The sequence below is a fragment of the Gallinula chloropus genome, assembly GCF_964237585.1.
Source record: "Gallinula chloropus genome assembly, chromosome: 1".
Taxonomy (NCBI): Eukaryota; Metazoa; Chordata; class Aves; order Gruiformes; family Rallidae; genus Gallinula; species Gallinula chloropus.
The window spans coordinates 190,024,341-190,049,847 of NC_140085.1; the positions used below are offsets into that span (position 1 = coordinate 190,024,341).

At 45.7% G+C, this 25,507-nt stretch overlaps 1 protein-coding gene across 1 annotated transcript in view; it reads left to right on the forward strand.

Annotated features, from left to right (window-relative positions):
- FCHSD2 (FCH and double SH3 domains 2) overlaps positions 1 to 25,507 on the forward strand; it is a gene marked incomplete at its 3' end in the record, with an annotated part of 184,739 nt that overhangs the window by 129,892 nt on the left and 29,340 nt on the right. Inside the window, exons 10-12 of the mRNA XM_084266759.1 lie at positions 6,759 to 6,854; positions 18,712 to 18,828; positions 21,797 to 21,901. Coding sequence (XP_084122885.1) covers positions 6,759 to 6,854; positions 18,712 to 18,828; positions 21,797 to 21,901 — 318 coding nt within the window. The remainder of the gene's footprint in view (positions 1 to 6,758; positions 6,855 to 18,711; positions 18,829 to 21,796; positions 21,902 to 25,507) is intronic.

The following is a 25,507-nucleotide window of genomic DNA, read 5'->3' on the forward strand; positions in this document are numbered from 1 at the left end:
TGAAGCCCTGTGAAACTCATTGGATTGTTGCTTAATCCAACGGCTGAGGGAGCTGGGGGTGTTGAGCCTGGAGAAGAGGAGGCTGAGGGGAGACCTTCTCAGCGCCTCCACTGACCTGCCAGGAGGGTGCAGAGAGGTGGGCGATGGTCTCTTCAGCCAGGGGACAGGAGATGGGACAAGGGGAAATGGGCTCAAGCTGCACCAGGGCAGGGTCAGCTCAGATGGGAAGGAAAAGTTTTTCCCTGAAAGAGTTGTGAGGCTGTGGAACAGGCTGCCCAGGGAGGGGGCTGAGTCCCTGGTCCTGGGTGTGTTTAACAGACAGGTAGATGAGGTACTGAGAGATCTGGATCAGCATAGGACAGGAATGGTTTGACTTGATGATCTTAAAGGTCTTTTCCAACCTTGTAATTCTGTGATTCTGTGTGTGATTAATAATTGACTGTCAGCTTAAAAACTGGAGTATTACAGTGTTTCCTCCCTTAAATTAAGAACAGCAAATACAGAAAAGAGATTAGAGTCTTCTTGTAGACATGGTTTGTTTGCTTTGTCGAGCTGCCACAATCACTGATGGCTTCCAGGATAATTTTGATAGTTAAATAAGTCATCTGCTGGACTAAAAAAAAAAAAAAAAAAAAAAAAAGGTAATAAATCACTGCTACTGAGCTCAAACAAGCTGTTCTGGAGGAGTTACAATATTCCTTTATCCACATACTTTAACCACCTGCATAGAAACAGAGCTCATTTATGCAGGGACTTATGTAGAAACAACATATTTAACATGTTCATTATTCACCTGCAAGCGTGCAAACTCACACCTTAGGAAACACAAAGTGAGGGGATTAAAAATTGGCTTCACACTAGCTTGTCTTTGCATTTAATTGGCAGCGGCTGTAAAGATAGTACCATGTTATCTTCTGCTGGGGAAGGGCTTTCAGTAATTTACCTTGGTGGGTGTCATTCAGGGCAGCTTAAAATATCTTCCCCCAAAATGGTGGGTTTGTGTCTTTTAATTAAATATGCTTATGTATAATGCCTACATACTCATCATTCATTTATCAATATTGTAACCGGTGCTTCCTGATCGGAGTATTTGGAGTGTTGCCTGTCTGGGGCTTTCATCTAACTAAACTGTCATTTCTAAACAGTTCAGAGAATCACAGAAACCCAGAATGGTTTGGGTGGGAAGGGACCTTAAAGCTGCCCCCAGTGCCCCCCTTGCTGTGGGCAGGGACAACCTCACCAGCCCAGGGTGCAAAACCCCATCCAACCTGGCCTTGAACCCTGACAAGGAGCCAGAAGCAGCCCCAGCTTCTCTGGTCACCCTGTGCCAGGGCCTCCCCATCCTCCCCAGGAAGGATTTCTGCCTCCCAGCCCCTCTCCAGCTGCCCTCCTGCTCAAGGCTGTTCCCCAGGGCCTGGCCCTCCCTGCCCTCGGTACCAACCCCTCTCCATCTCTCTTGGAGCCCCTCAAGGGTCTGGAAGGGGCTCAGAGCTCTCCGCAGAAGCAGCCTTCTCTTCTTGGGGCTGAGCCAGCCCAGCTCTCCCAGCCTGGCTCCAGAGCAGAGGGGTTCAGCCCTCCCATCATCTCCATGGCTCCTGGGGACTGGCTCCCAAAGCTCCTTGTCCTCCTTGTTCTGGGACCCCCGAGCTGGAGGCAACGCTGCCGGGGGTTCTGTGTCCTAGAGTGGAGCAGAAGGGCAGAATCCCCCTTTCCCAGCCCTGCTGGTTCCACTGCTGGGGATGCAGCCCAGGACATGGGGGGCTTTCTGTGCTGCCAGAGCACAGTGACAAGTCGCGCTGAGCTTCCTGCCACCAACACCCCCAAGTCCTTTGTGTCAGAACACCCTTGCTGTTTATTTGAGTGCACTGATGATGTGATAGCTCGTGTTAGCAAACCTCTGTGTGGCCTGAAGCCTGCAGGTTTTACTCAGTAACAACATCATGAGGAAAATAGTTTCTGCTTTACTGACTTAGTACAATGCTTGGAGAAGGAACAAAAATGTAAATACAGCTGTGAGGTCCCAACAGGAGTTTTACAACTGGTTTATAGCTGATTGGCACCAACCTTCTTGCAGTTCAAGAACGCAGAGAAGAAAAAGTTGTATTAAGTTGTTACTGGAAACATGCGTCTAGCCCTGAAATACTGAACACATGAATTGGTGGTTTATTCCCTGGCCAGGGGCTTTGCTCATCCTTTCTTCTGAACTTCCAGCATTTTCAGGAGATCCCTGTTACAGGAATCAGTCAGCTCAAAAAGCAGAGGAGAATCTGAAGTAGAAACTCTGTCAAATACTCTGCGTGTGTTTCAAAAGCAGCTTGAGTGTCAAACACGCAGCAAACTGCCGACTGACCATGAGCCAGCAGTGTGCCCAGGTGGCCAGGAAGGCCAATGGTATCCTGGCTTGTGTCAGAAATAGTGTGGCCAGTAGGTCTGGGGAGGGGATTGTGCCCCTGGACTGGGCACTGGTGAGGCTGCACCTTCAGTGCTGGGTCCAGTTCTGGGCTCTTCACCAGGACATTGAGGTCCTGGAGCGAGTCCAGAGAAGGGCAACCAGGCTGGGGAAGGGGCTGGAGGGCAAATCCTCTGAGGAGCGGCTGAGGGAGCTGGGGGTGTTGAGCCTGGAGAAGAGGAGGCTGAGGGGAGACCTTCTCAGCACCTCCACTGACCTGCCAGGAGGGTGCAGAGAGGTGGGCAATGGTCTCTTCAGCCAGGGGACAGGAGATGGGACAAGGGGAAATGGGCTCAAGCTGCACCAGGGCAGGGTCAGCTCAGATGGGAGGGAAAAGTTCTTCCCTGCAAGAGTTGTGGGGCTGTGGAACAGGCTGCCCAGGGAGGGGGCTGAGTCCCCACACCTGGGTGTGTTTAACAGATGGGGAGATGAGGTACTGATAGATCTGGGTCTGCACAGGACAGGAACGGTTGGACTCGGTCTTAAAGGTCTTTTCCGACCTTGTGATTCTGTGAAACTTGTTAGCAGTTTAGTAATTTGGAATAAAGGACAACGTGCCATCAAAGTAATGATTTGAAATATTTATTGGTGGGTTGGTTTTCTTTCAACTTCACCTATTCTGTCTCAGCTTTAAGCACAAGGTGACAAGCCTGCCAAGCTCCGTTTAGAAAAGACACTTCAGGTCATTGGTTCAGGTGCTTCTGTTTTCTCCATGTCAACCAGAATTTTATTTACAGAATGGGATGCGATGACATTTAATTTGAATGAGACAAGTTGCTTCCCAAAAGTGATTCCTTACCTTTAAGGTGTCAGAGAGCCAGAGGCTGCTGCTGCTGCCGATAACCTGGGCTGTGCTGCAGCCAGCTCCTTAGGAGATTGTCAGGATGGAGGGAAAAACCTCAAACCAAAGTTCTCTGTATAAAATGAAGGGCTTTCATGGTTTTTCATAGCACCATTTCTTTCAGCATTGAAGGTTTTATTGCTGCTGACTTGGGTGAGCCATATAATTCCTCTTGCATGTTCAGAAGTCGTCACCCACATATGAATCATAAAATCCTATAGTCTCCTGGATTGGAAGGGACCCCTAAGGCCCATCGAGTCCAACCCCTGGCTCCACACAGGCCCAGCCAAGTCAGAGCAGGGCACTGAGCGCATCGGCCAGACGCTTCTTGCCCTCAGCCCAGCTCGGGACTGCGACCCCTTCCCTGGGGAGCCTGTGCCAGCGCCCGACCCCCCTCTCAGGCAGGACCTCTTCCTAACAGCCAACCTAAAATGCATCTTCAATCCACAGACTTAGTCAAGACTTGTACTTCTTGTGCTTCTCTTTTGGGACAAAAAATCTGATTTTCTCTGGAAGGTTTTCTGAAAGTCCATTTACCTTCTGAATATCAGTTCTTTGAAGTTTATGGTAAGAAGCTTCACCAACATAGGGCAAAGAATTTCATTGATGCATCTCTAACGATGCCCTCTTTTTGCATATGGTATATATTTAACACATGATTTTGAATCTATTTTAACGTGTCTGTTGACCTTGACTTCGTAAAGAAATGGTGTGAGGACGTTGACTTGATTTCTAGATAACAGGAAATCTATTTGGAGAAGCTGCTGCTTAATCCTGACAATATTGTGTTGCTTAGGAGTGTTTTCTTCTTAACAATTAGCAAATCTACCATGCAAAATGTGCCAGGGTATTAATTTGCTGGACTTGTATGCTGTCCCAGGTCTGACCTTATCTTGTGGTTTTGTGTGGTGGGGTTAGGATCATAGAATCGCAGAACCAGGGCTGGAAGGGACCTTCAAGATACCAAGTTCTGACCCCTGCCAAGGGCAGGGACACCTCTTACCAGACCAGGCTGCTCAAGGCCCCATCCAACCCGGCCTTGAACACCTCCAGGGATGGGGCAGCTACCACTTCCCTGTGCCAGGACATCACCATCCTCATAGTGAAGAAGAGTGCATTAAAATATTTTGTATAGCTTTTCATGGACTCACTTCAGGGTTTTTCTTCCTAAAAGAAGCTGATTTAAAACCATTATGTAGATTGGACACTGTACGAGGGCTGCGTGCTCCATCAGGTGTTCACCTACACCTAAAGGACGATGCACAGGCTTGGAGGTGTTTGGCAGAAACAATCTCGATGCCATGGTCAGTGCTGAGCATCAGCTGAATCACAGAATCACAAGGTTGGAAAAGACCTTTAAGATCATCAAGTCAAACCATTCCTGTCCTAAGCTAAACCATATCCCTAAGTACCTCATCTATCCTTTTTTTAAACACATCCAGGGAAGGTGACTCAGCCCCCTCCCTGGGCAGCCTGTTCCACAGCCCCACAACATTTGCAGGAAAGAACTTTTCCCTCCCATCTGAGCTGACCCTGCCCTGGTGCAGCTTGAGCCCATTTCCCCTTGTCCCAGCTCCTGTTCCCTGGCTGAAGAGACCATCGCCCACCTCTCTGCACCCTCCTGTCAGGACAATGGAGGTGCTGAGAAGGTCTCCCCTCAGCCTACTCTTCTCCAGGCTCAACACCCCCAGCTCCCTCAGCCACTCCTCAGAGGATTTGCCCTCCAGCCCCTTCCCCAGCCTGGTTGCCCTTCTCTGGACTCACTCCAGGACCTCCATGTCCTTCTTATGGTGAGGGGCCCAGAACTGGACCCAGCACTCGAGGTGCGGCCTCACCAATGCTGAGTACAGGGGCACAATCACTTCCCTAGACCTACTGGCCACAATATTTCTGACACAAGCCAGACAATTCCTCCTTAAAGATTTTCCAAATCTCTCCTGATTGGAATGCCTAATGCAGACCCCCTGTCTGCCTTCTCTGTACATTCCCTACGCGTTGGGATATGTTTACATTCAGCTGCTCAAATTGGCGCAGTAATTATATACTTTGCTGGTTTAAATGATTGCATTATTGGCCCCAGAGGACTATTTACTTTCTTTAACTGAAGATTAATTTTTTTACACTTCAGTATTTCAGTAACACAAGCATCAACATTTTGATAGGAGGGAGAACGTGTCATATTTACCGTTGTCCACCCAGCGCAATCAGAATTCGCCATCACATACAACCACTGCTATTTCTGGATAAATACCATCTTTATTATACACTTCTGTACATTTAACCCCTAAGTTAATAGGAGATTTTATCTCTTTGCATATTTTCCTCAAGCAAAGCAGGGAATGTTCTCTGGAATTCTTTAGGAGGGTTTTTTCCCAGCTTGCAATCAGTGAGTTTTTCTTTCTAAAGATGTCTAAATTGTGACATAAGAGATTTGTTTAGGGATACACGTCACGCCATCTGAAGTGTATCATTAAACAAATTTAGTAGCTGAAGGAGTTTTGGTTTCACAAAATGCGAGCTCTGAGGGTTTTCTCTGAAAGCAATTTGCTATTAAAAGATGCATCTTTGCAACTGATTCTGTGGGCATTATTCCCTGGAGTCTTTTCAGCTTCTGCAACTAATAATTTGTGTAAAAATAATATGTTTCTGCTTAAGAAAGAGAAATTATCCACAAGAGGAGATAAAAATCAGAGAATTATAGAATATACTGAGCTGGAAGGGACCCATAAAGATCATCGAGTCATAGAATTGTAGAATGCTTTGGGTTGGAAGAGACCTCAAAGCCCATCTAGTTCCAACCCCCTGCCATGGGCAGGGACACCCTCACCAGACCAGGTTGCCCAAAGCCTCATCCAGCCTGGCCTTACACACCTCCAGGGATGGGGCTTCCACATCCTTTCTGGGTACCCTGTGCCAGGGCCTCACCCCTCATCTAACCTAACCCTGCCCTCTTCCAGCTTGAAGCCATCGCCTCTTGTCCTGTCCCTGCACTCCCTGGTGACCAGTCCCTCTCCCACTTTCCTGTAGGACCCCTTTAAGGATTGTTCAGCCACAATTAGGTCTTCCCAGAGCCTTCTTTTCTCCAGGCTGACCCAGCCCAACTTTCTCAGCCTGCCTTCACAGGAGAGGTGCTCCAGGCCCTGATCATCTCCGTGGCCTCCTTGGGACTCACTCCAATTAGGAGTCCAACTAGTTGTACACCCACTAGTTGGCCTTTTCTCCCCCCATTTTACTTTTTTATGACTTTTCATTGCTTAATGGCCAGTATTTTTAACATCTTTGTCATTCAGTATGTGTCCTACCTGTCACTTCTGAATAACCACCTGGAATCAAGTCCTGTGTTTCCTTTTGATGCATTCACAGTTCTGTCTCTTAAATAAGGGACCAATTGTACTGCAGCACGTTTTTGGGTTTACAGACCAATGGATCTAAATGGCATTTGTCCTGGTTTGTGGTTTGTTCTTCCAGGTGGTGCGGGATTACAATCTACAGCTGTTTTTACAGGAGAACTCCGTGTTTCACAAACCGCAGCCTTTCCAGTTCCAACCGAGTGACAGCGACACTGTAAGAACCCTGCTGAATTCTTTCACATATTTATTCTTTACTCAGTTTTTTACCACTCTTGTTATAAATGGGTAAGAGAAAAGCACCCGCTGGTATCCCGCTCTGCTTTAACCTTGTGCTATATTTTCGGAAAAGAAAAGGAAAGTGGCCTGATTCCACCAGCTCTGCTTGCAGTAAGTGGGTAATCAGAACAAAAGCATCAAACAGGCTCAGCATCACCCACAAAAGAGCAGAATATCTCTCTTTTATTGCGTTCAGATTATGACCAGCAGTCCAGTTACTGCTTCCAGTATCATTCTTGCTACATTTTGATGATGTTTTATGGTGAGATTCTCACAATAGTCACTAATATTTGACTACAACATGTGGGATGCTATGGCAAATCAAGCATCCATATACCTCTAAATTATTCAGTAAATAGCTAGACATACATATAAGTTGTTATTGATGTAGAGAGAATACTATTAGAACTCTGTGTTTCAAAATAATCTCTCAAAATACTCTCTGAAAATATTATTTTGGTGCATCTGTTGCTTCCAAAGTGATTGTTAATGTCATTAACATTGAGGAAATCACAGTATGGAAATGCCTTTCCAAACAGCACTTTACTAAAGGTGGGTTGTTGGTGTCCCGCTGATATAACTAACGTTATTTTAAGAAATAACAGTTTAAAATAAGTCTAAAATAAGTTTTAAAAGTTTAAAATAAGTCTGAAAATTTAACCCTATACAGCTTTTTATTATTTCAATTCATTACTAAACTGATTTGGACAGAGATGCCTTGATCTCCAGTTGAGGTGGTTAAATTCACAAACCCCACTAATACAGACATGTGAGTGATTTTTCCAGATGTACTAACATCTCTAACACCATTTCCTTTGTCTTTCCATGTTAACAAACAGCTGTTTTGATTATTCTTCTGCTTCCTTCATATGGGGTCAGTTACTTCCACAAATTTTAGGTTTCACACTGAGAAAATAAATACCTTCCCAACTCTCCCTACCCTGCCTTTCTAATCTTTGCTGCTGTGTGTTTTCATCCTTGTGCGTCCGCCGCATCCAGAGTTTTAATGCGGTTCAGCTGGTGGATATTGAGCCCTCACCTGTCAGTGCTATGAGAATGACAATAGCAGAGGTATACTGTAGTATTTACCATCAGTGTTTGTGTTGTTATCCTATGTGCATGTGGCTCAGGATGCTGAATTTACACTCGTGTAGAGGTGGCAACAGAATGCATAATATATATATCTATAAAATAAATTGGGAATGGTGGGGGGAAGCTTGAGTTATTTGTGGGGATCAGCTTCACACCTATCTCCCGTGCTTCTGTGGTGTTTGTAATTGTTAGTCTAATCTTTTGGGGGGGGTGTGAATTAAAAACTTCACAGCTCAGAAGAGCAATGTGCATAATCGGTTACTTCTCCTGGGGTGTGAATGGGGAAGCTCGTGTAATGACTGGAGGCGATCAGCGTGCACAGAGGAAATGCAGCCCTGTTAAGAATTTAATTCCCTTCTTTTTCCAGAGGGCAATCCCTGTGTAAAATACAACTGCAATTCCCTCTTCCTAAACTCTTCAGCATCAACATGGTGCTTTCACATGGTGGTTGTGTGATGTGACACCCTATATCGGCGCTGCTGGTAGTTTTTAGCTTTGTAGAAGACAACGAACGTGTTGTTCGTGTCTAAAGCCAGCTCAGTACCCCAAATACAGGAACTTCATTACTTGACTAACCCACTTGGGCTGTAGATTTGCTGCATTTCTTCCTTGTTCTGCATGTTTTCAGTTTCCAGCTGCTTATGCTGCAACCAGTTTTTCTAAAAATATATAATTGCACTGATCTAATAGGATCCTAACTTGGCAGTTACAAGTTACATCCTCACCACTGTTAATCAGTAAGTACAAGAGAATGAGGGATTTTGCTCAGGCTTTTGAATTTGTCTGAAATCATATGTTTTCTAATTAATCAAAGAATGTTTAATTGATGAACAGTTATCGAGCATTCTTTTGCCACGTATTCTCTTTGTAGATGATGTGTGGAGCTTATCGGCTGGCTGTTAGTTTTTGTGGGATATGCATGATGATTTTCACACTGAAGACTGAAACTTCAAGAAATACAAGCAGAGTGATTACTGCTGCTAATTGAATGTCTACTATTAACCTTTTCCAAGCACAAATTATGGACTGTCTTCAATTAAATACCTGATCCACTGTGACTGGGGTCAAACTTTGGAGTATTGAAGTGTCATTTTGAGTAACATTTTGAGTAGTGTAGGCTAGAAGAGTGTTACAAACAATGTGGTTGTGGAACCCACCTCTGAATGTGTTGTAAATTCTACTTTTACATAAAATCATAGAATGATAGAATTGGCTTGGTTGGAAGGAACCCTTTAGGTCATCAAGTCCAACCATCGCCCTAACCTGCCAACCACTACTAACCCATGTCCCTCAACACCCCATCTAACCATCTTTTAAATCCCTCCAGGGACAGAGACTCAAACACTTCTAGGGCATCCTGTTCTGATGTCAAACAACCCTCTCTGGGGAGAAGTGTTTCCTAATCTTCAATCTAAACCTCTCCTGGTGTAACTTGATGCCATTTCCTCTTGTCCTATCACTTGTCACTAGGGAAAACAGGTCAGCTCCCACCTCTCTGCAACCTCCTTTTGGGTACTTGTAGAGAGCGATTAGATCTCCCTTCTACCTCCTCTTCTCCAGACTTAACATCCCCAGTTCCCTCAGCTGCTCCTCATGACGTTTATTCTCCAGTCTCCTCACCAGCCTTGGCACCCTTCTCTGGACACACTCCAGCACCTCAAGCATTTCTGTAGTGAGGCACCCAAACCTGAACCCACCACTCAAGGTGCTCATGGTCCATCCCAAAAGTTTGGTTTATGAGGAGAGGGCTGTTGCCAAAGACTTAACACAATCCTTGAGTCAAGATCAAAGCCCGTGGCTTAATTTACATTAAAAAATACTCTCAACACACACAGTCAGAGCCTCCGAAAGAGACTATTCATAAAAAAGGGAGGCAGCCGTGTGCACAAGAAGCCAGGAGGGCCAACCTCATCTTGGGGGGCATCGAGCGCAGCACGGCCGGTCCAGGGAGGGGATTATCCCGCTCTGTCCTGCGCTGGGGCGGCCTCACCTCCAGTCCTGGGGGCAGGTTTGGGTGCTACAGGACAACAGGGACACAAAACTCTTGAAGAGTGTCCAGAGAAGGGCACTGAAGATGGGGAAGGGTCTGGAGGGGAAGTCTTACGAGGAGAGGCTGAAGTCCCTGGGGTTGTTCAACCTGGAGAAGAGGAGGCTGAGGGGGGACCTCATGGTGGTCTGTGGCTTCCTGAGAAGGGGGAATGAAGGGGCAGGTGCCAATCTCCTCTCTTTGGGGATCAGGCATAGAACCCAAGGGAATAGCATGAAGTTGTGCCAGGGGAGGTTTAGGTTAGATTTTTGGAAGAGGTTCTGTCCTGAGAGGGGGGGTCAGGCACAGGCCTTCCCCAGGGAAGGGGTCACAGCCCCGAGCTGGGCTGAGGGCAAGAAGCATCTGGACGGTGCACTCCGTACCCTGCTCTGACTTGTCTGGGCCTGTGTGGAGGGAGGGGTTGGACTCGATGGGCCTTATTAGTCCCTTCCAGTTCAGGAGATTCTAGGATTCTATGAAAAGGTTTTCCATCATAGAAGCACTGTCAGGGTTTTTGTTGCACTCCAGCCCACCAGAAATGTTGATTTTTGACTGTCCACAAGCAGAAACCCACCACAAAATATTTTCCTAAAAAACCTGGTTTGAGGTTAACATTTTTTTTAATCTTACTTAGATACTAAGATTGTTTCAATGTCTCTGCTTACATGGAACAGGCTGCCCAGGGAGGGGCTTGGGTCACCATCCCTGGGTATGTTTAACAGATAGGTAGATGAGGTACTGAGAGATCTGGTTTAGCGTAGGACAGGAATGGTTGGACTTGATGAGCTTAAAGGTCTTTTCCATCCTTGTCATTCTGGAATTCTGGGATTTTCTAAAACAAACACTTTTCCCTCAAGGAAATAGTTTGTCTTGAAAGTTTTCAGTAAGAAATGATTGATAAACTCCCAACCAGCTTTCATCCTTTCAAGAAATATATTCACAAAGTGGATGGAGTCTTCATGACCAGCAAGATGGACAGAAATTAACAGGTCTTTAGAACAACCAAGAGAAAAAACAGCCAGCACATGCTGACCTTCTTACAGGGAGGTATATACAATGTCCTGACAGTTTAATCGTCAAACATCCTCCCACAAGAAGTGATACTAATTTATTAAGTCTGCAGAAATCTGTTGCGTTGAAAACACGCTGTCCCCAGGCTTCACAGATAAGGCCTAGGCCCAAGAACAGGGCAAAACATGAAGGAAATTAGCCAGCTTTTCCCTCTTTCCTGTTTGAAAAAAGTTTCTTTTCCCTTTAACCGCCCCTTATCATGTGAGAAAATGAGCCAGATGACAAAAGGCCTGTTTGTAGTGCAGGAGGATATTGGGAATGAAAAGCTGACACGAAACTTTGGAGGTCTTTTTCCTGTGTTTCTTTTTAAGCTACGTGTGGCCCGTGACTATAGTTTCCCCTCAAAGTTACTGAGACTGTCATTTTCTTTGAGCAAATAAGACAAAAAGTGGCTAAATCTTATTTGTGTGACAGCTTAGTGCATGGGAAAAGAAAATCTCGCTGGAATTCACGGAAAAGCAACAGTTCAGTGAGATCAGGGGGAGGTTTTGCTGTTTCACTCCTTGTTATGTGGATGTGGAGGTTTTAGATAGATAGATCCACATGAAGTTCAGCAAGGCCAAGGATAAGGTCCTGTACATGGGGCAGGGTGATCCCAAGCAGAACTACAGGCTGGGTGGAGAATGGATGGAGAGCAGCCCTGAGGAAAAGGGCTTGGGGGTGTTAGGGGGAGAGAGAGTCAATGTGACCCAGCAATGTGCGCCAGCAACCCAGAAAGCCCCCGGTGTCCTGGGCTGCATCCCCAGCAGCGGGACCAGCAGGGCTGGGAAAGGGGGATTCTGCCCCTCTGCTCTGGGACACAGACCCCGCTGCAGTGCTGCCTCCAGCTTGGGAGTCCCCAGAACAAGGAGAACATGGAGCTGTAGGAGTGAGTCCTGAGGAGGTCACATAGATGATGGGAGGGCTGGACCCCCTCTGCTCTGGAGCCAGGCTGGGAGAGCTGGGCTGGCTCAGCCCCAAGAAGAGAAGGCTGCTTCTGGGGAGAGCTTTGAGTCCCTTCCCTCGAGGGGCTCCAGGAGAGCTGGAGAGGGGCTGATGCCAAAGGCAGGGAGGGCCAGGCCCAGGGGAACAGCCTTGAGCTGCAGGAGAGCAACTGGAGAGGGGCTGGGAGGCAGAAATCCTTCCTGGGGAGAGGGGAGGCCCTGGCACAGGGTGACCAGAGAAGTTGGGGCTGCCCCTGGCTCCCTGTCAGGGTTCAAGACCAGGCCGGATGGGGCTTGGGGCACCCTGGGAAGGGAGCTCTGCTACCGCCTGGGGCGGGGGGTTGAAAGTAGACAGCGATATCCGTGTCACTGGGAGTTGGGGCCCAGTCACAGGCTTGACTTTGTCAGCCTTCCCTTTTAGCAGGTTCCTGTGCAGGCCCACCAAGGTATTTACACATTTTAGGCATTTACTATGGAATCTATTGAAATATTTACAACTTTTTTACAATGAAATATGTTTAAATATTTTAAATTGTTTTCTAGTCTATTTTTGGAATTATGAACTATAAATATTTGATGTTGGATATAAATATTTAAAAACACAAAAGTTCATGAAATAGAAACTGTTAGGAAAATATGATTCCCCCACATGAGTAAGCCCAAACTAACAAGGTCAGAGAGCGCACTACCTTCTTCTGTATTTAGTGTCATCTGGGATTTTCATACCAGAATAAGTCCAGTGATGAGTTTTAATGATACCTTTTTTTGAGGTTAAATGTAAAAAAAACCTCCAGTGATTTAATTTTATCTATTTGGAACAGTTTAGGACTTAGTGATGTTATTTGGGTAAAGAAACAATCAGTAGATGCAGGTGGGAGACTGGTAAAGCCGTACAATTCACTGTATAACTTGACCCATCTTCTACATGACCTTCATAGACTTGCAGGATATGTTAGGTTGGAAGGGACCTTTGAAGGCATCTAGACCCACCCCCTGCAGTGAGCAGGGACATCTTCACTAGAGCAGGTCGCTCAGAGCCCCAGCAAGCCTGACCTTGAATGTCTCCAGGGGTGGGGCCTCCACCACCTCTCTGGGCAACCTGGGCCAGGGATCCACTGCCCTCAGAGGGAAGAGCTTCTTCCTAATACCCAACCTAAATCTCCCCTTTTTTAGTTTAAACCATCACCCCTTGTCCTATCACTCCATACCCTTGGGAACAGTTCTCCCCCAGCTTTCCTACAGGCACCTTTCAGGGACTGGAAGGTGGTCTAAGGTCACTCCGGAGTCTTCTCTTCTCCAGGCTGACCCAGCCCAACTCTCCCAGCCTGGCTTCACAGGAGAGGTGCTCCAGCCCTTGGATTATTTTGTGGTCTCCTCTGGACACGCTCCAACAGGTCCATGTCCTTCTTGTGCTGAGGGCTCCAAAGCTGGACACAGTATTCCAGGTGAGGTCTCCCCAGAGCAGAGGGGCAGAATCCTCTCTCTCAATCTGCTGGCCACACTCCTTGGGATGCAGTCCAGGATGGAGTTGGCCTTTTGGGCTGTGCGTGCCCATCGTTGGCTCATGTCCAGCTTTGTGTCTATCAGTAACCCAAGTCCTTTTCCTCAGGACTGCTCTCCATCACATCACCCCCAGCCTGTGTTGGTAGCAAGGATTGTCCCTAACAAAGTGCAAGATCTTGCAGTTGTCCTTATTGGACTTCATAAGGTTTGCACAGTCCCACCTCTCCAGCTGGTCCAGGTGGAGGGTGTCATCCTCTGGATGACATCCCTTCCGTTTGGATGGCATCATTTCCTCTGGATGGCATCCATTCCCTCTGGCATGTCAACTGCAGCACTCAGCTTGGTGTCATGACTGAAACCAATTTTAGTTAATTCCTCCCCATCCCAGTCGTGGTTTTAATCAAGTCTGAACTACAACACTTGTATGTAAGATTGATAAAGTTTATGTTTTTTTTTTTTTTTTAAAAGGAAGCTCCATACCACAGAGTTAGCAGCTCTCTTCTCTTGGGCTGAATGGCAACATCATTTCTGATTTTCTTTAAATATAATGAGCTGAAATTGGTTCCCTACCTCATTGATTTTCTTTTAATTTTGAGAGACACACTGTTAATCCATTATTATTACTTTTTTCCAGTGGGGAATCACTGTTTAAGCCAAGCTGTGAATAATTCCTAAAAGGGAGACTAGAGAGCAGAAGCAGTACTTGAAAGAAGTGGCCACTTATAACATATGTGGTATTCTTGTTACCATGACAGTATATATGAAATCAATTTCTCTGTGTCAAAGTTGCTTCAAAAGGTCATGGAGGGTTTTTTCCCCCCCTTTGGTTACTTACTGTATCAGGTACCTTAACCTGTTTACAAAAAACCCTTTGTAACTTAAACATGGAGTGAGAAGCTCCTAACAACAGTCCTGCTGTAGGGGAAGCCAAGAGAGGTTTGCTGCACTTGCAGGAACGTCATGTCCAGAGGAGATTTTGCTGTATCACTGAAGACACGTTGGAGGGGTTTTTTGTGTAGTGTATGTACATGCTGGTTGCACTGGTCCAAATTAAAAATAACTAGAGGTTACTCCTGTTTGTAACACTGAAAGTTTACTGCAATACAAGTCAAGCTTAGCTCACTCTTGGCTAAACTATAATTAAATTAGTTCTACAGTAGTAGACTGAAAGGACCATCATGCTTGACACAATTTTATTCTAAACTGCTGTGTTTAGCTACAAGAAGTGTGAAAAATATCATGCATATTCCTTCCTTCTCCCTAGAAGTGATAAGCATTAAGGTTGAGCTTAGCTTTCAACACTGGCATGGTAACTTTTCCTTTTTACCCCTTGAAAAGACGTGGCAATTGGGGTTTAGATGTGGTTTGTGTTGGTAATTTGCATGCAACTGATGTTTACTACTTTTTTCCTTTGTTGAACTTTGGTTTAGTCTTCAACCAAGGAGTTTTAAGCTCAAAAGCCAACTTATTTTTACTCTTAAAACTGTGCTTGCCATCCCCATCTGGATATAACTACATAAATAAAAGAAACATGTCTTTGTCCCTCTCATAAGGCAACTATTCTGCACCTGCAACAACATTTCAGACAAAAAATGGAGAAAACACATCTCTCCAGACTAAAAGCATTTGTTAATTTAAGAAACATCACTGCTAAGCTCTAAGCTCTCCAGCTGGAGTCATCCCATACTTAGTATCCATTTACTGATTGAATTTTTAGTGCTAAACACTGCTTTCACTGTAATCCAAACCCTGAGAGAACAACCCAATGTCCAGCTATGTTTAGCTCAGGTTTTTTGGCTCTTTCTTCATTCCCTGGCCATGGTAAGTGGTTTTGGTTTCCCTCACTTTTGGAAGAGGTTAAATTGACTCATTGGACATCTTGTCACCACCAAGTCCCACTTCTTGAAAATACTGAAGCAAGAGCTTAATTTAGTAAATTGGGTTAGGACTGGAGACTTTAGTTCCCTCACCTTCTTCCCTACACCTATCTGTAGCAGATAAATCTCTGGTCTAGCTCCTTTCTTCATACATATATAAATGGCAGTGGGATTTTTTATTTCTCTAGCGTGTCTACCTGAAGACACAGACATCTAAACTCAACCTTGAAGTCCTCCTGAAGCATACAATCTTCCCTGCCAGTCAGGAGTCCCTGTTTTTCAGCTTCTTCAGGAGGCCAAATTTTGCCTCTAGATCTTGTCTCTTGCTGTTGCCTACATTTTTTTATATCCACACAGCTCAAGGTTTCTCCCCAACTCTTTCTTACCCCGTTTTCACGTTCTTTATTTTTAGACCCTTAAGCAAGGGTGAGGTCTGCTTGGATATGATCCAGTTTTATGAATAACTAATAGAACCACCCTGATCCAATAGTAATTCTTTTTTAGTATGCCCTTGGGAGTAACCACAAAGTTTGCATTCATTTTTCTAGTAAAGTGCTTTTGATAAATAGATTAAGAACTAAAAACACACTTAGGATAATTTGGAAGGTTAAAGCGAATGAGAAGAAGTCTCTATTCTTTCTTAATGAAAATGAGATGTTGAGTAGGAGCAAGACCAATGGGAACATTGAAAATTCATTATGTTTCATAGCAAAGAGGGGATGGCAAATGACTCTGCTCAGGTTTGCAGTTGTTAAGTTGTGGAAGAAGAGCTTGTACAAAAACACCTTCCTCCAATAAGCCAGGAAAAGACATTACCTCAGATGTTTCCTTAGGGATTGGATGTGTAAATAGAATCATATAATCATTGAATCATAGAATGGGTTAGGTTGGAAGGGACGTTTAGAGACCATCTAGTCCAACCCCCTGCGGTGAGCAGGGACATCTTCACTAGATCAGATCACTTGGAGCCCCAGCAAGCCTGACCTTGAATGTCTCCAGGAATGGGGCCTCCATCACCTCTCTGGGCAACCTGGGCTAGGATCTCACCACCCTCAGAGTGAAGAATTTCTTCCTAACATCCAAATGAAACAAAGGTTGAGGATAATTTCAGTAATTAAATGCTGGAAAACCTGTCTTCAGAGTTTAGTAGAATCATAGAATGGTCAGGGATGGAAGTGACCTTCAAGATCATCAAGTTCCAACCCCCTGCCATGGGCAGGGACACCTCTCATCAGACCAGGCTGCTCAAGGCCCCATCCAGCCAGCCTTGAACACCTCCAAGGAGGGGGCAGCCACCACCTCCATGGGCAACCTGTGCCAGTGTCTCACCACCCTCACAGCAAAGAATTTCTTCCCAATACCCAACCTAAATCTCCCCCTTCCATTTTAAACCCGTTCCCCCTCGTCCTATCACTCCAGGCCCTTCTAAAAAGTCCCTCCCCAGCTTTCCTGTAGGCACCTGGAGGTACTAGAAGGCCACTGTAAGATCTCCCTGGAGCCTTCTCTTCTCCAGGCTGAACAAGTGCAACTCTTCAGCCTGTCTTGACAGGAGAGGTGCTTCAGCCCTCTAATCATGTCCATGGCCTCCTCTGGACCCGTTCCAACACTTCCATGTCCTTCTTATTTTGAGGACCCCAGAACTGGACCCAGCACTCCAGGTGGGGTCCTTTTGGTGCAGCCCAGGATGAGGTTGGCCTGCAGGGCTGTGAGCACACATTGTCAGGTCATGTCGAGCTTCACATGGGTTCTGTTCAATCTGTAGACAGTAGAGAACTACTTTATCTTGCTTTAGTTAATATTTCTTGATGGGGAGAAATTTTGAGGGAGAGGGTTGTAATTGACACAATAAAAACAGACATAAGATGAAACAATATCCAAAATGTGATTTGAAATTTGATTTACTGTTTTGAAGACAAAATATTATTATATTTTTGGACAGAAATTGCTGTGCTCTTAAAAAATATCTCATGGCATTCTGATTTGATCAGAAATTACAACGAATGAACCGCAATGGCCTATTGCATCAGAATTAACCTTTCATCTTTGCTTCCTATAATGCATGCCTACTTGAGAGATTAGATTATTTATTTGGATAGCCATTCTTCACCCCTTTCATATGGTGTATGGATGAATGAGTGTTTTGGTATTATTCGTGGTGAATGTCTTTCATCACAGCAGAACTGTGTTTGGTATTCAGTGTCACGCTGATTTTCCTGAGACAGTTCAGTTGTGAATTCTTGTGAATTTTCATTTGCTTTTGTAGTTGGCTTTCCACAGCATGGTATCATCACAAAGTTCATGAGGAAGACAGTTCTTTGTGTTGAACCTTTCTTGTTTTGTATGAAATGATACTGTAGGCTAATAAACGTAATAGAAAGGTACCTTATAACTCAATATCATTGTAGCCCTGGGTTTGTGTTGACTAAGATGAGACCAAGTTGGGGGAAGTGTGGTTCTACCAGGAGGATAGGAAGGCCCTCCAGAGCGACCTGGACAGGTTGGATCTGTGGGAAGAGGCCAATGGGATGAAGTTCAATTTGAGTCCTGCACTTTGGTCATAACAACCCCCAGCAGTGCTACAGGCTTGGGGCAGAGTGGCTGGGAAGCTGTGCAGAAGAAAAGGACCTGGGGATGTTGGTTGACACTCGCCTGAACATGAGCCAGCAGTGTGCCTGGGTGGCCAAGAAGGCCAACAGCATCCTGGCTTGTCAGGAATAGTGTAGTCAGCAGGACCAAGGAGGTGATCATCCCCCTGTACTCAGCTCTGGTGAGGCCACACCTTGAATACTGGGTTCAGTTTTGGGCCTCTCACTACCAGAAGGACATCAAGGCTCTGGAGTGTGTCCAGAGAAGGGTGACAAAGCTGGTGAAAGTCTTGCGAGGAGCAGATAAGGGAACTGGGACCATTCAGTCTGGAGAAGAGGAGGTTCAGGGGAGACCTTATTGCTCTCTACATCTACCTGAAAGGAGGTTGTGGTGAGCTGGGGGTCAGCTTCTTCTCACAAATAAGTAACGTTAGGACAAGAGGGAATGGCTGCAAGTTGGGCCAGGGGAGGTTCAGGTTAGAAATGAGGAGGAATTTCTTCTCCAAAAGAGCGGTTGGGCATTGGAATGGGCTACCCAGGGAGGTGGTGGAGTCACCGTCCCTTGGGGTGCTCAAGGTACTGAGGTACTGAGGGACATGGGTAGTGAGTAATATAGGTGGTAGGGGGATGGTTGGGCTAGACGTTCTTGGAGATCTTTTCCAACCTTAATGATTCTGTGATTCTGTGTCATGACTCTTTGTCTTGTTTTCCGTTCCAGAGTCGACAACTGGAATCAGAAACTGGAACGACAGAAGAGCACAGCCTCAACAAAGAGGCTCGGAAATGGGCTACCCGGGTAGCCCGCGAGCACAAAACCATCGTCCACAGTCAGCGGGTGGGTTACAAACACGTTCCTTTACAAGATTTTATTTGTTGCATGAAAGAGGAGCTTGCTGCAAGCACTGAGGAGTTATTTTTGTCCTGTTACCTCTCTGGGCAGCCTGCCGATTTAATCTTAGACATTCTTGATACAGTACACTCAAAGTGCCAGGTTAGCAGCTGCTCAAATGTTTTGGTTCATCATTAGGTTTTGTTATTCCCTTACAAATCTGAAGTTACAGCTACTACTTTGCTGCAGATAGCTTAACATGTGTTCTATATAGCATCTTCTGTTCCAGGGGTTCTCTCTACTGTATCAGGTATATATTGCTCCTGGGAAAAAATGTAGTATTTTGGATATCAAAAGTCTTTTCAAGACTCAAGATCCATGAGTATTGCACACAATGGGAAGACATATAATTAAGTGTGTTTTGATAAATTTTAGTACGTTTGCAGATGACACCAAATTCTGTGGGAGTGTCAATCTGCTGGAAGGCAGGAAGGCTCTGCAGAGGGACCTGGACAGGCTGGATTGATGGGCAGAGGCCAACAGAATGAGGCTTAATAAGGCCAAGTGCTGGGTCCTGCACTTTGGCCACAATAACCCCAGGCAGCCCTACAGGCTTAGGGCCGAGTGGGTGGAGAGCTCCCTGCGGGGAGAAGGACCTGGGAGTGTTAGTGGACAGCTGACTGGACATGGGCCAGAAGGCCAACAGCATCCTGGCCTGTATCAGGAATAGTGTGACCAGCAGGAGTAGGGAAGCGATCCTTACCCTATGCTCAGCACTGGTGAGGCCATACCATGAGTAGTGTGTCCAGTTTTGTGCCCTCACTAGAGGATGTTGAGATGTTGGAGCACGTCCAGAGAAGGACAACAAAGCTGGTGAAGGTTTAGAGTACAAGTCCTGTGAGGAGTGGCTGAGGGAGCTGGGGCCTTTTAGCCTTGATTAAAAAAAAAAAAATAGGAGGCTGAGGGGAGACCTTATCGCTCTCTACAACTACCTGCAAGGCCGTTTCAGAGATGTTGGGGTTGGTCTCTTCTCTCAGGTGACAAGCAATATGACAAGAGGAAATAGTTTCATATTGCACCAGGGGAGATTTAGGTCAGATATCAGGAAGAATTTCTGTACTGAAAGGGTTGTCAGGCATGGGAAGAGGCTGCCCAGGGAGGTGGTGGAGTCACCATCCCTGGAGGAGTTTAAAAGGCATGTAGATGTTGTGGTTGAGGACATGGTCTAGAGGTGGACCAGGCAGGGCAGGCTGTGGTTGGACTCGATGATCTTAAAGGTCTCTTCCGACCTGGGTGATTCTATGATTCTGTGAGATTTATTTCTATGTATGTGGCTCAACAACCAACCTGTTGGGCTGTGTTTGACCATCCCAACTGGGGCTTCAGGTATCTATATTCTGGAATGCACCTGAGACTGAGAATATGCATTGACAGCCAGTAGAAATGCACCCATGGGTCACCAAGTTCCTTAGATGTCTATGGCAAAGCTCTCATGCTCTTGGGGGAGAGCATTGGGATGCAAGCTAACTTCTTGTGCTAGCTTCTGCTTACAACGATCTATTTCATGCACTCAGGTCAAGCCTAACTTACATAGACTACATTAAATTCATTGAAAAAATCAGGGAACACTTTGGGTTGGAAGGGACCTCAAAGATCAGTTAGGTCCAACCCCCTGCCATGGGCAGGGACACCTTCACTAGACCAGGGTAACCAAAGCCCCAACCAACCTGACCTTGAACACCTCCAGGGATGGGGCTCCACAGCCTCTCTGGGCACCCTGTGCCAGGGCCTCATCCCCCTCAGAGTAAAGAATTTCTTCTCAACGTCTAAACTAACCCTGCCCTTTTTTAGCTTGAAGCCATCACCCCTTGTCCTGTCCCTGCACTCCCTTGTGACCAGTCCCTCTCCCACTTTCCTATAGGAAAGATGTGTCTGTAGTACAATACAGAAGATGTGTCTATATGATATAACATTCAGAAAGCTTCAGCCCAGGAAGTGGAGAACCTGGCTTCTAGTTCCACTTCAGAGACTTGAGCCATTCCTCAAACTACCCAGGGGAATGTATGAAGTGAGACAAAGTAGATGTTGACCATCTTACGCATCTTCTGCTGAACCTGGTTTACCCTACAGCAAAAACGAGAAGCTGTAGCACCAGGTGGAAGGTAACTGAGTCTGTAATCAAAACATAATAGGAAAAACTCTCCTCAGAGGAAGGAGGGAGCATTCTGGTTTGTGGTTCTTGTTCTCCAAAGACTAAATAACACAAAATACAGTCACTCCACAGTCACAGATGTGCAGATCACAGAGTCACAGAACCGTAGGGGTTGGAAGGGACCTCCAGAGCCCATCGGGTCCAACTCCCCTGCCAAAGCAGGGTCCCTAGGACAGGTCGCACAGGTCGGCGTCCAGATGGGGCTGGAATATCTCCAGAGGAGACTCCACACCCCCCTGGGCAGCCTGTCCCAGTGCTCTGAAGATTTGTGATCTCATGTGCTTTTGCTATATTTAATTTGGGCCAGTGCAGTCATCCTCTACATGCACTAAACAAACCAACCCTCCAACATGTCTTCTGTGATACAGCAAATTCTCCTCTGGACACAATGTTCCTGCAAGTGCAGCAAACCTCTCTTGGCTTCCCCTACATCAGGACTGTCATTTGCAGCTTCTCACTCAATGTTTAAGATGCTTTTTTTCAGCCTGACATAAATGTAGAGCAACATTTTGATTTTAAGGAAGTAAATATCAACATATTGATGAGTTGTTTTACACCATGCAGCATGTTTTCATGAAGATGTGGAGCTTCCATGTGCAATGCCAGGTTTTTAAACAGTGTTTTGCCTTTGTCATGAAACATTTTTTTCCTGGAATGGGCTATTGTTGGTCAACCCAGCATCTAATCCACCAATGATTTCCTTGACTTGTCAGAAATATTTAGCATGTAAATGTCTTGCTAGCATTTTCTTTATTCCAACAGACACTTGAAGAGCTAGAATGCCATGGGCATGTGATGTCTGAGCAAACCCGAGCAGAACTGGAGCAGAAAATAGATGAAGCCAGAGAAAGTATTCGCAAGGCCGAGGTAAAGAGGACATTATTTTGGCATGTTGAGCTTCTTAGCACAGAAGGGTTTTGTGTTACAGCTATTTCATTTTCTTTGTAGAAGTGTATGCTTTTAGAATGAAAAATCAGGGAATTTTAAGATGTCTTTCCCCCTCCTATCTCCTTGATTTCATACTTCTCAAATTGCTGAATCAAGTTAATGAAAGGCTCCAGATTAGAAGAGTAATATTAAAAAACCTTCTGATGAAGAGTGATTAAGCTGGCTGTGTTCCTCACTACTGTGCAAAGGTCAAGAATCTCCTTATTTAGAGTCTTTGTCCTAAAGAGAGGAAAAACAATCTCAAGTTTAATAGTTTCCTTCTTCTTGAAAGAATTAATACCAGAAAGTGATGATCATATCTCTACCTTCACGCTTTTTGGCTTCTAGAAGGAACTGCCACACGCTGATAAGGCCTCTGTTCTAGTGTTCTTTGATACATGTATTAATTTGTAATGTTAATGGGAAAACATTTGAAATAATCTTTCTATCTTGGGAAAACATTTGAAATAATCTTTCTATCTCTTTCTACTTCTACTCAGAGGTACCGTTACAGAGATTTGAGGCTTGTTCTGGGCTAAGAAAGACTCCTGAAAAGATAAACTTGCTTCCTACTTGACTTCCAGTGTTGGGTTGGTAAAAGTGAACTGTTTTAATGGCCAGTGATTCTAAAAGACCTATTGCAAGGAAGAGGAACTAATCTCTTCGGTTTAGGTTGAGTGGATTGCTTAATTAAAACTAGAACAAACGTAATTATTGCTGTTAAGTGCTTCTCATACTGCTAGATAGTCAGAGTACCTGATGTAATTAGGAATGTGATTTACAGTTTAAGAGGTTAGAAAATACAGAACAAAAATATTCCTCTTACTGCTGTGATAAATGGTAGCTGCTCTTTAAAACAGACACAGAACACCCTCCCTCAACATTTTTTAAAATGCAGTAACATTTTATTTGGAGTAAACTTACTTCAAACCAACCATACTCACAGAATCACAGACTCACAGAACTGTAGGGGTTGGAAGGGACCTCCAGAGATCATCGGGTCCAACCCCCCTGCCAAAGCAGTTCCCTAGGACAGGTCACACAGGTTGGGGTCCAGACGGGGCTGGAATATCTCCAGAGAAGGAGACTCCACACCCCCCTGGGCAGCCTGTCCCAGGGCTCCCTCACCCTCACCGGGAAGAAGCTCTTCCCCAGATTGGTGTGGAACTCCCTGTGCTCCAACTTGAGGCCATCACCCCTTGTCCTGTCCCCACAGACACTGAGAAGAGGCTGGCCATGTCCCCCTGTGTCCCACCCTTCAGATATTGATAACCATTGATCAGATCCCATCTCAGGCTTCTTTTCTCCAGGCTGAACAGCCCCAGCTCACTCAGCCTTTCCTCGTAGGGGAGATGCTCCAGGCCTTTCATCATCCCTGTGTCCCTCCTCTGGACTCTCTCCAGGTATCCCTGTCTTTTTTATACCAGGGAGCCCAGAACTGGACACAACACTCCAGGTGGGGCCTGACCAGGGCAGAGCAGAGGGGGAGGATCACCTCCTTTGACTTTCTGGCCACGCTCGTCTGGATGACCCCAGGATCCCATTGGCTCTCTTAGCCACCAGGGCACACTGCTGGCTCATAGCCAACCTGTCACCTGCCAGGACCCCCAGGTCCTTTTCCACAGAGCTCCTCTGCAACAGCTCGCCCCCAGCCTGTACTGATTCAAGTGGTTATTCCTTCCCAGGTGCAAGATTCCCCAGTACTTCGATGTAGATATAGTTAATAATTAAATGTGCAAGGACAGAGATCAGGAGAATGAAAGATAAAACAGCAGCAGAGAGAAAAATCAGGATAAGGAGTGGCAGATGAGAAGGTTCTCACACAAAAATAGTATAAAAGGTACAAATTAAATCAGTCTGGATGTGTTTGCAAGAATGTATAATTAGAACCCAATAAATCAGTGGAAACTGTGCAAAGAGATAACATGTTTCCTTGGCAAGGGGAGGGGAGAAAAATTGACAGGAGTTATTTTTTATTAATTGAATTCTGGATAATTGGAAGGTGCATGCTGCAGTGGTCATGGATCTCCATGGTAGAAATTTTGCTGCAGGAATGGTATGGAGAGTGCACAGTCAGGGCTCACTCTCCATTCTTTCTCTATGCGGATGCAGTAGAGAAGAAATTTAAGTGCACACTGGGATGTCTGCCCAGCAGAAGGCTGACTTTTCTGAGAGAATTAGTTAAATGAGCATTGAGACAAAAATCACAGGTTTCCTTGGCCACAGCCACAGAATAGAACTGAGAAAAGTGCCAAGAAGCGGAAGGTTTATAGTAAAAAGTGATGTGAGATCAGAAATAAACCCTGTAGTGTGCTGTAGAAGGCAGAGATCTTTTCTAGAAGCCAGTAGCTGCATTGAGAAACATACTGGGCAAGAAGCACGTGGCCAGGAAGACAATACATAAAAGCAGATAAAATTCACAGAATCACGGAATTATGGCGGTTGGTAGAGACCTCAAAAGATCATTCAGTCCAACCCCCTGCCATAGCAGGATCATTAGATCCTAAAGGTCATACAAGAATGCATCCAGGATCATGGGGTTTGCATGTCTCCAGATGAGACTCCACAACCTCTCTGGGCAGCCTGTCCCAGGGCTCTGCCACCCTCACAGTGACAAAGTTCTTCCTGACATTCCCATGGAACTTCCTCTGCTCCAGCTGTACCCGCTGCCCCTTGTCCTGTCGCTGCCATCCCTGAGAAGAGCCTGGCTCCGGCCTCCTGACTCTCACCCTTTACATATTGATAGGCATTGATGAGGTCACCCCTCAGTCTCCTCTTCTCCAGGCTAAAGAGGCCCAACTCCCTCAGCCTCTCCTCATCAGGAAGATGTTCTACTCCCTTACCTTGGTGTCCCTGCACTGGGCTCTTCCAAATTTTTCCCTGTCCTTGAACTAAGGGGCCCAGAACTGAGCGCGATATTCCAGATGTGGTCCCACCAGGGCAGAGTAGAAGGGGAGGAGAACTTCTCTCGCCCTACTAACCACACCCATTCTTATACACCCCAGGATGCTGTTGATCTTCTCGGCCACGAGGGCACATTGCTGCCTCAGTAGTCTGCAGTCCTCAGATCTAATGAAGAGCAAATGCAGCATCATATCTGCACCCTTATAACACCATAGAGTACTCCAGAGGAGGAGAGAACATGAGTATTTATCTCCAGGAGATGTGTGGTTGGTAGGAAGGATTTAATATTGACAAATAATGTTATATCCATGGTTTTCCAGTGCTCGCTGGTGTGTTGTAGTTAAAATGTCCTCTACCTTCCTAATATTTGACACGTATTCTGGTGCCAACAGAAAACGGTGGAAGTGCCAAGCACTTGAGTTGGTGATTTTCATTTTTCTTCCTTTTCTTGGACAAGAGATTTTTGTGCACGTACAATCCAAAGACTGTGTAAGCTTTGAGTAAAAATGCTTTCCTTTGTAATGCAGTTGTAATTCTTTTCAGTATGTGGAAAACAAACATTTGCTGCATTCCTGCATGTTTATGTGCAACCGGTTAAGTTGGAATTACTGATGGTTGCGTAGGGGAACGGTGTTTGGGCAA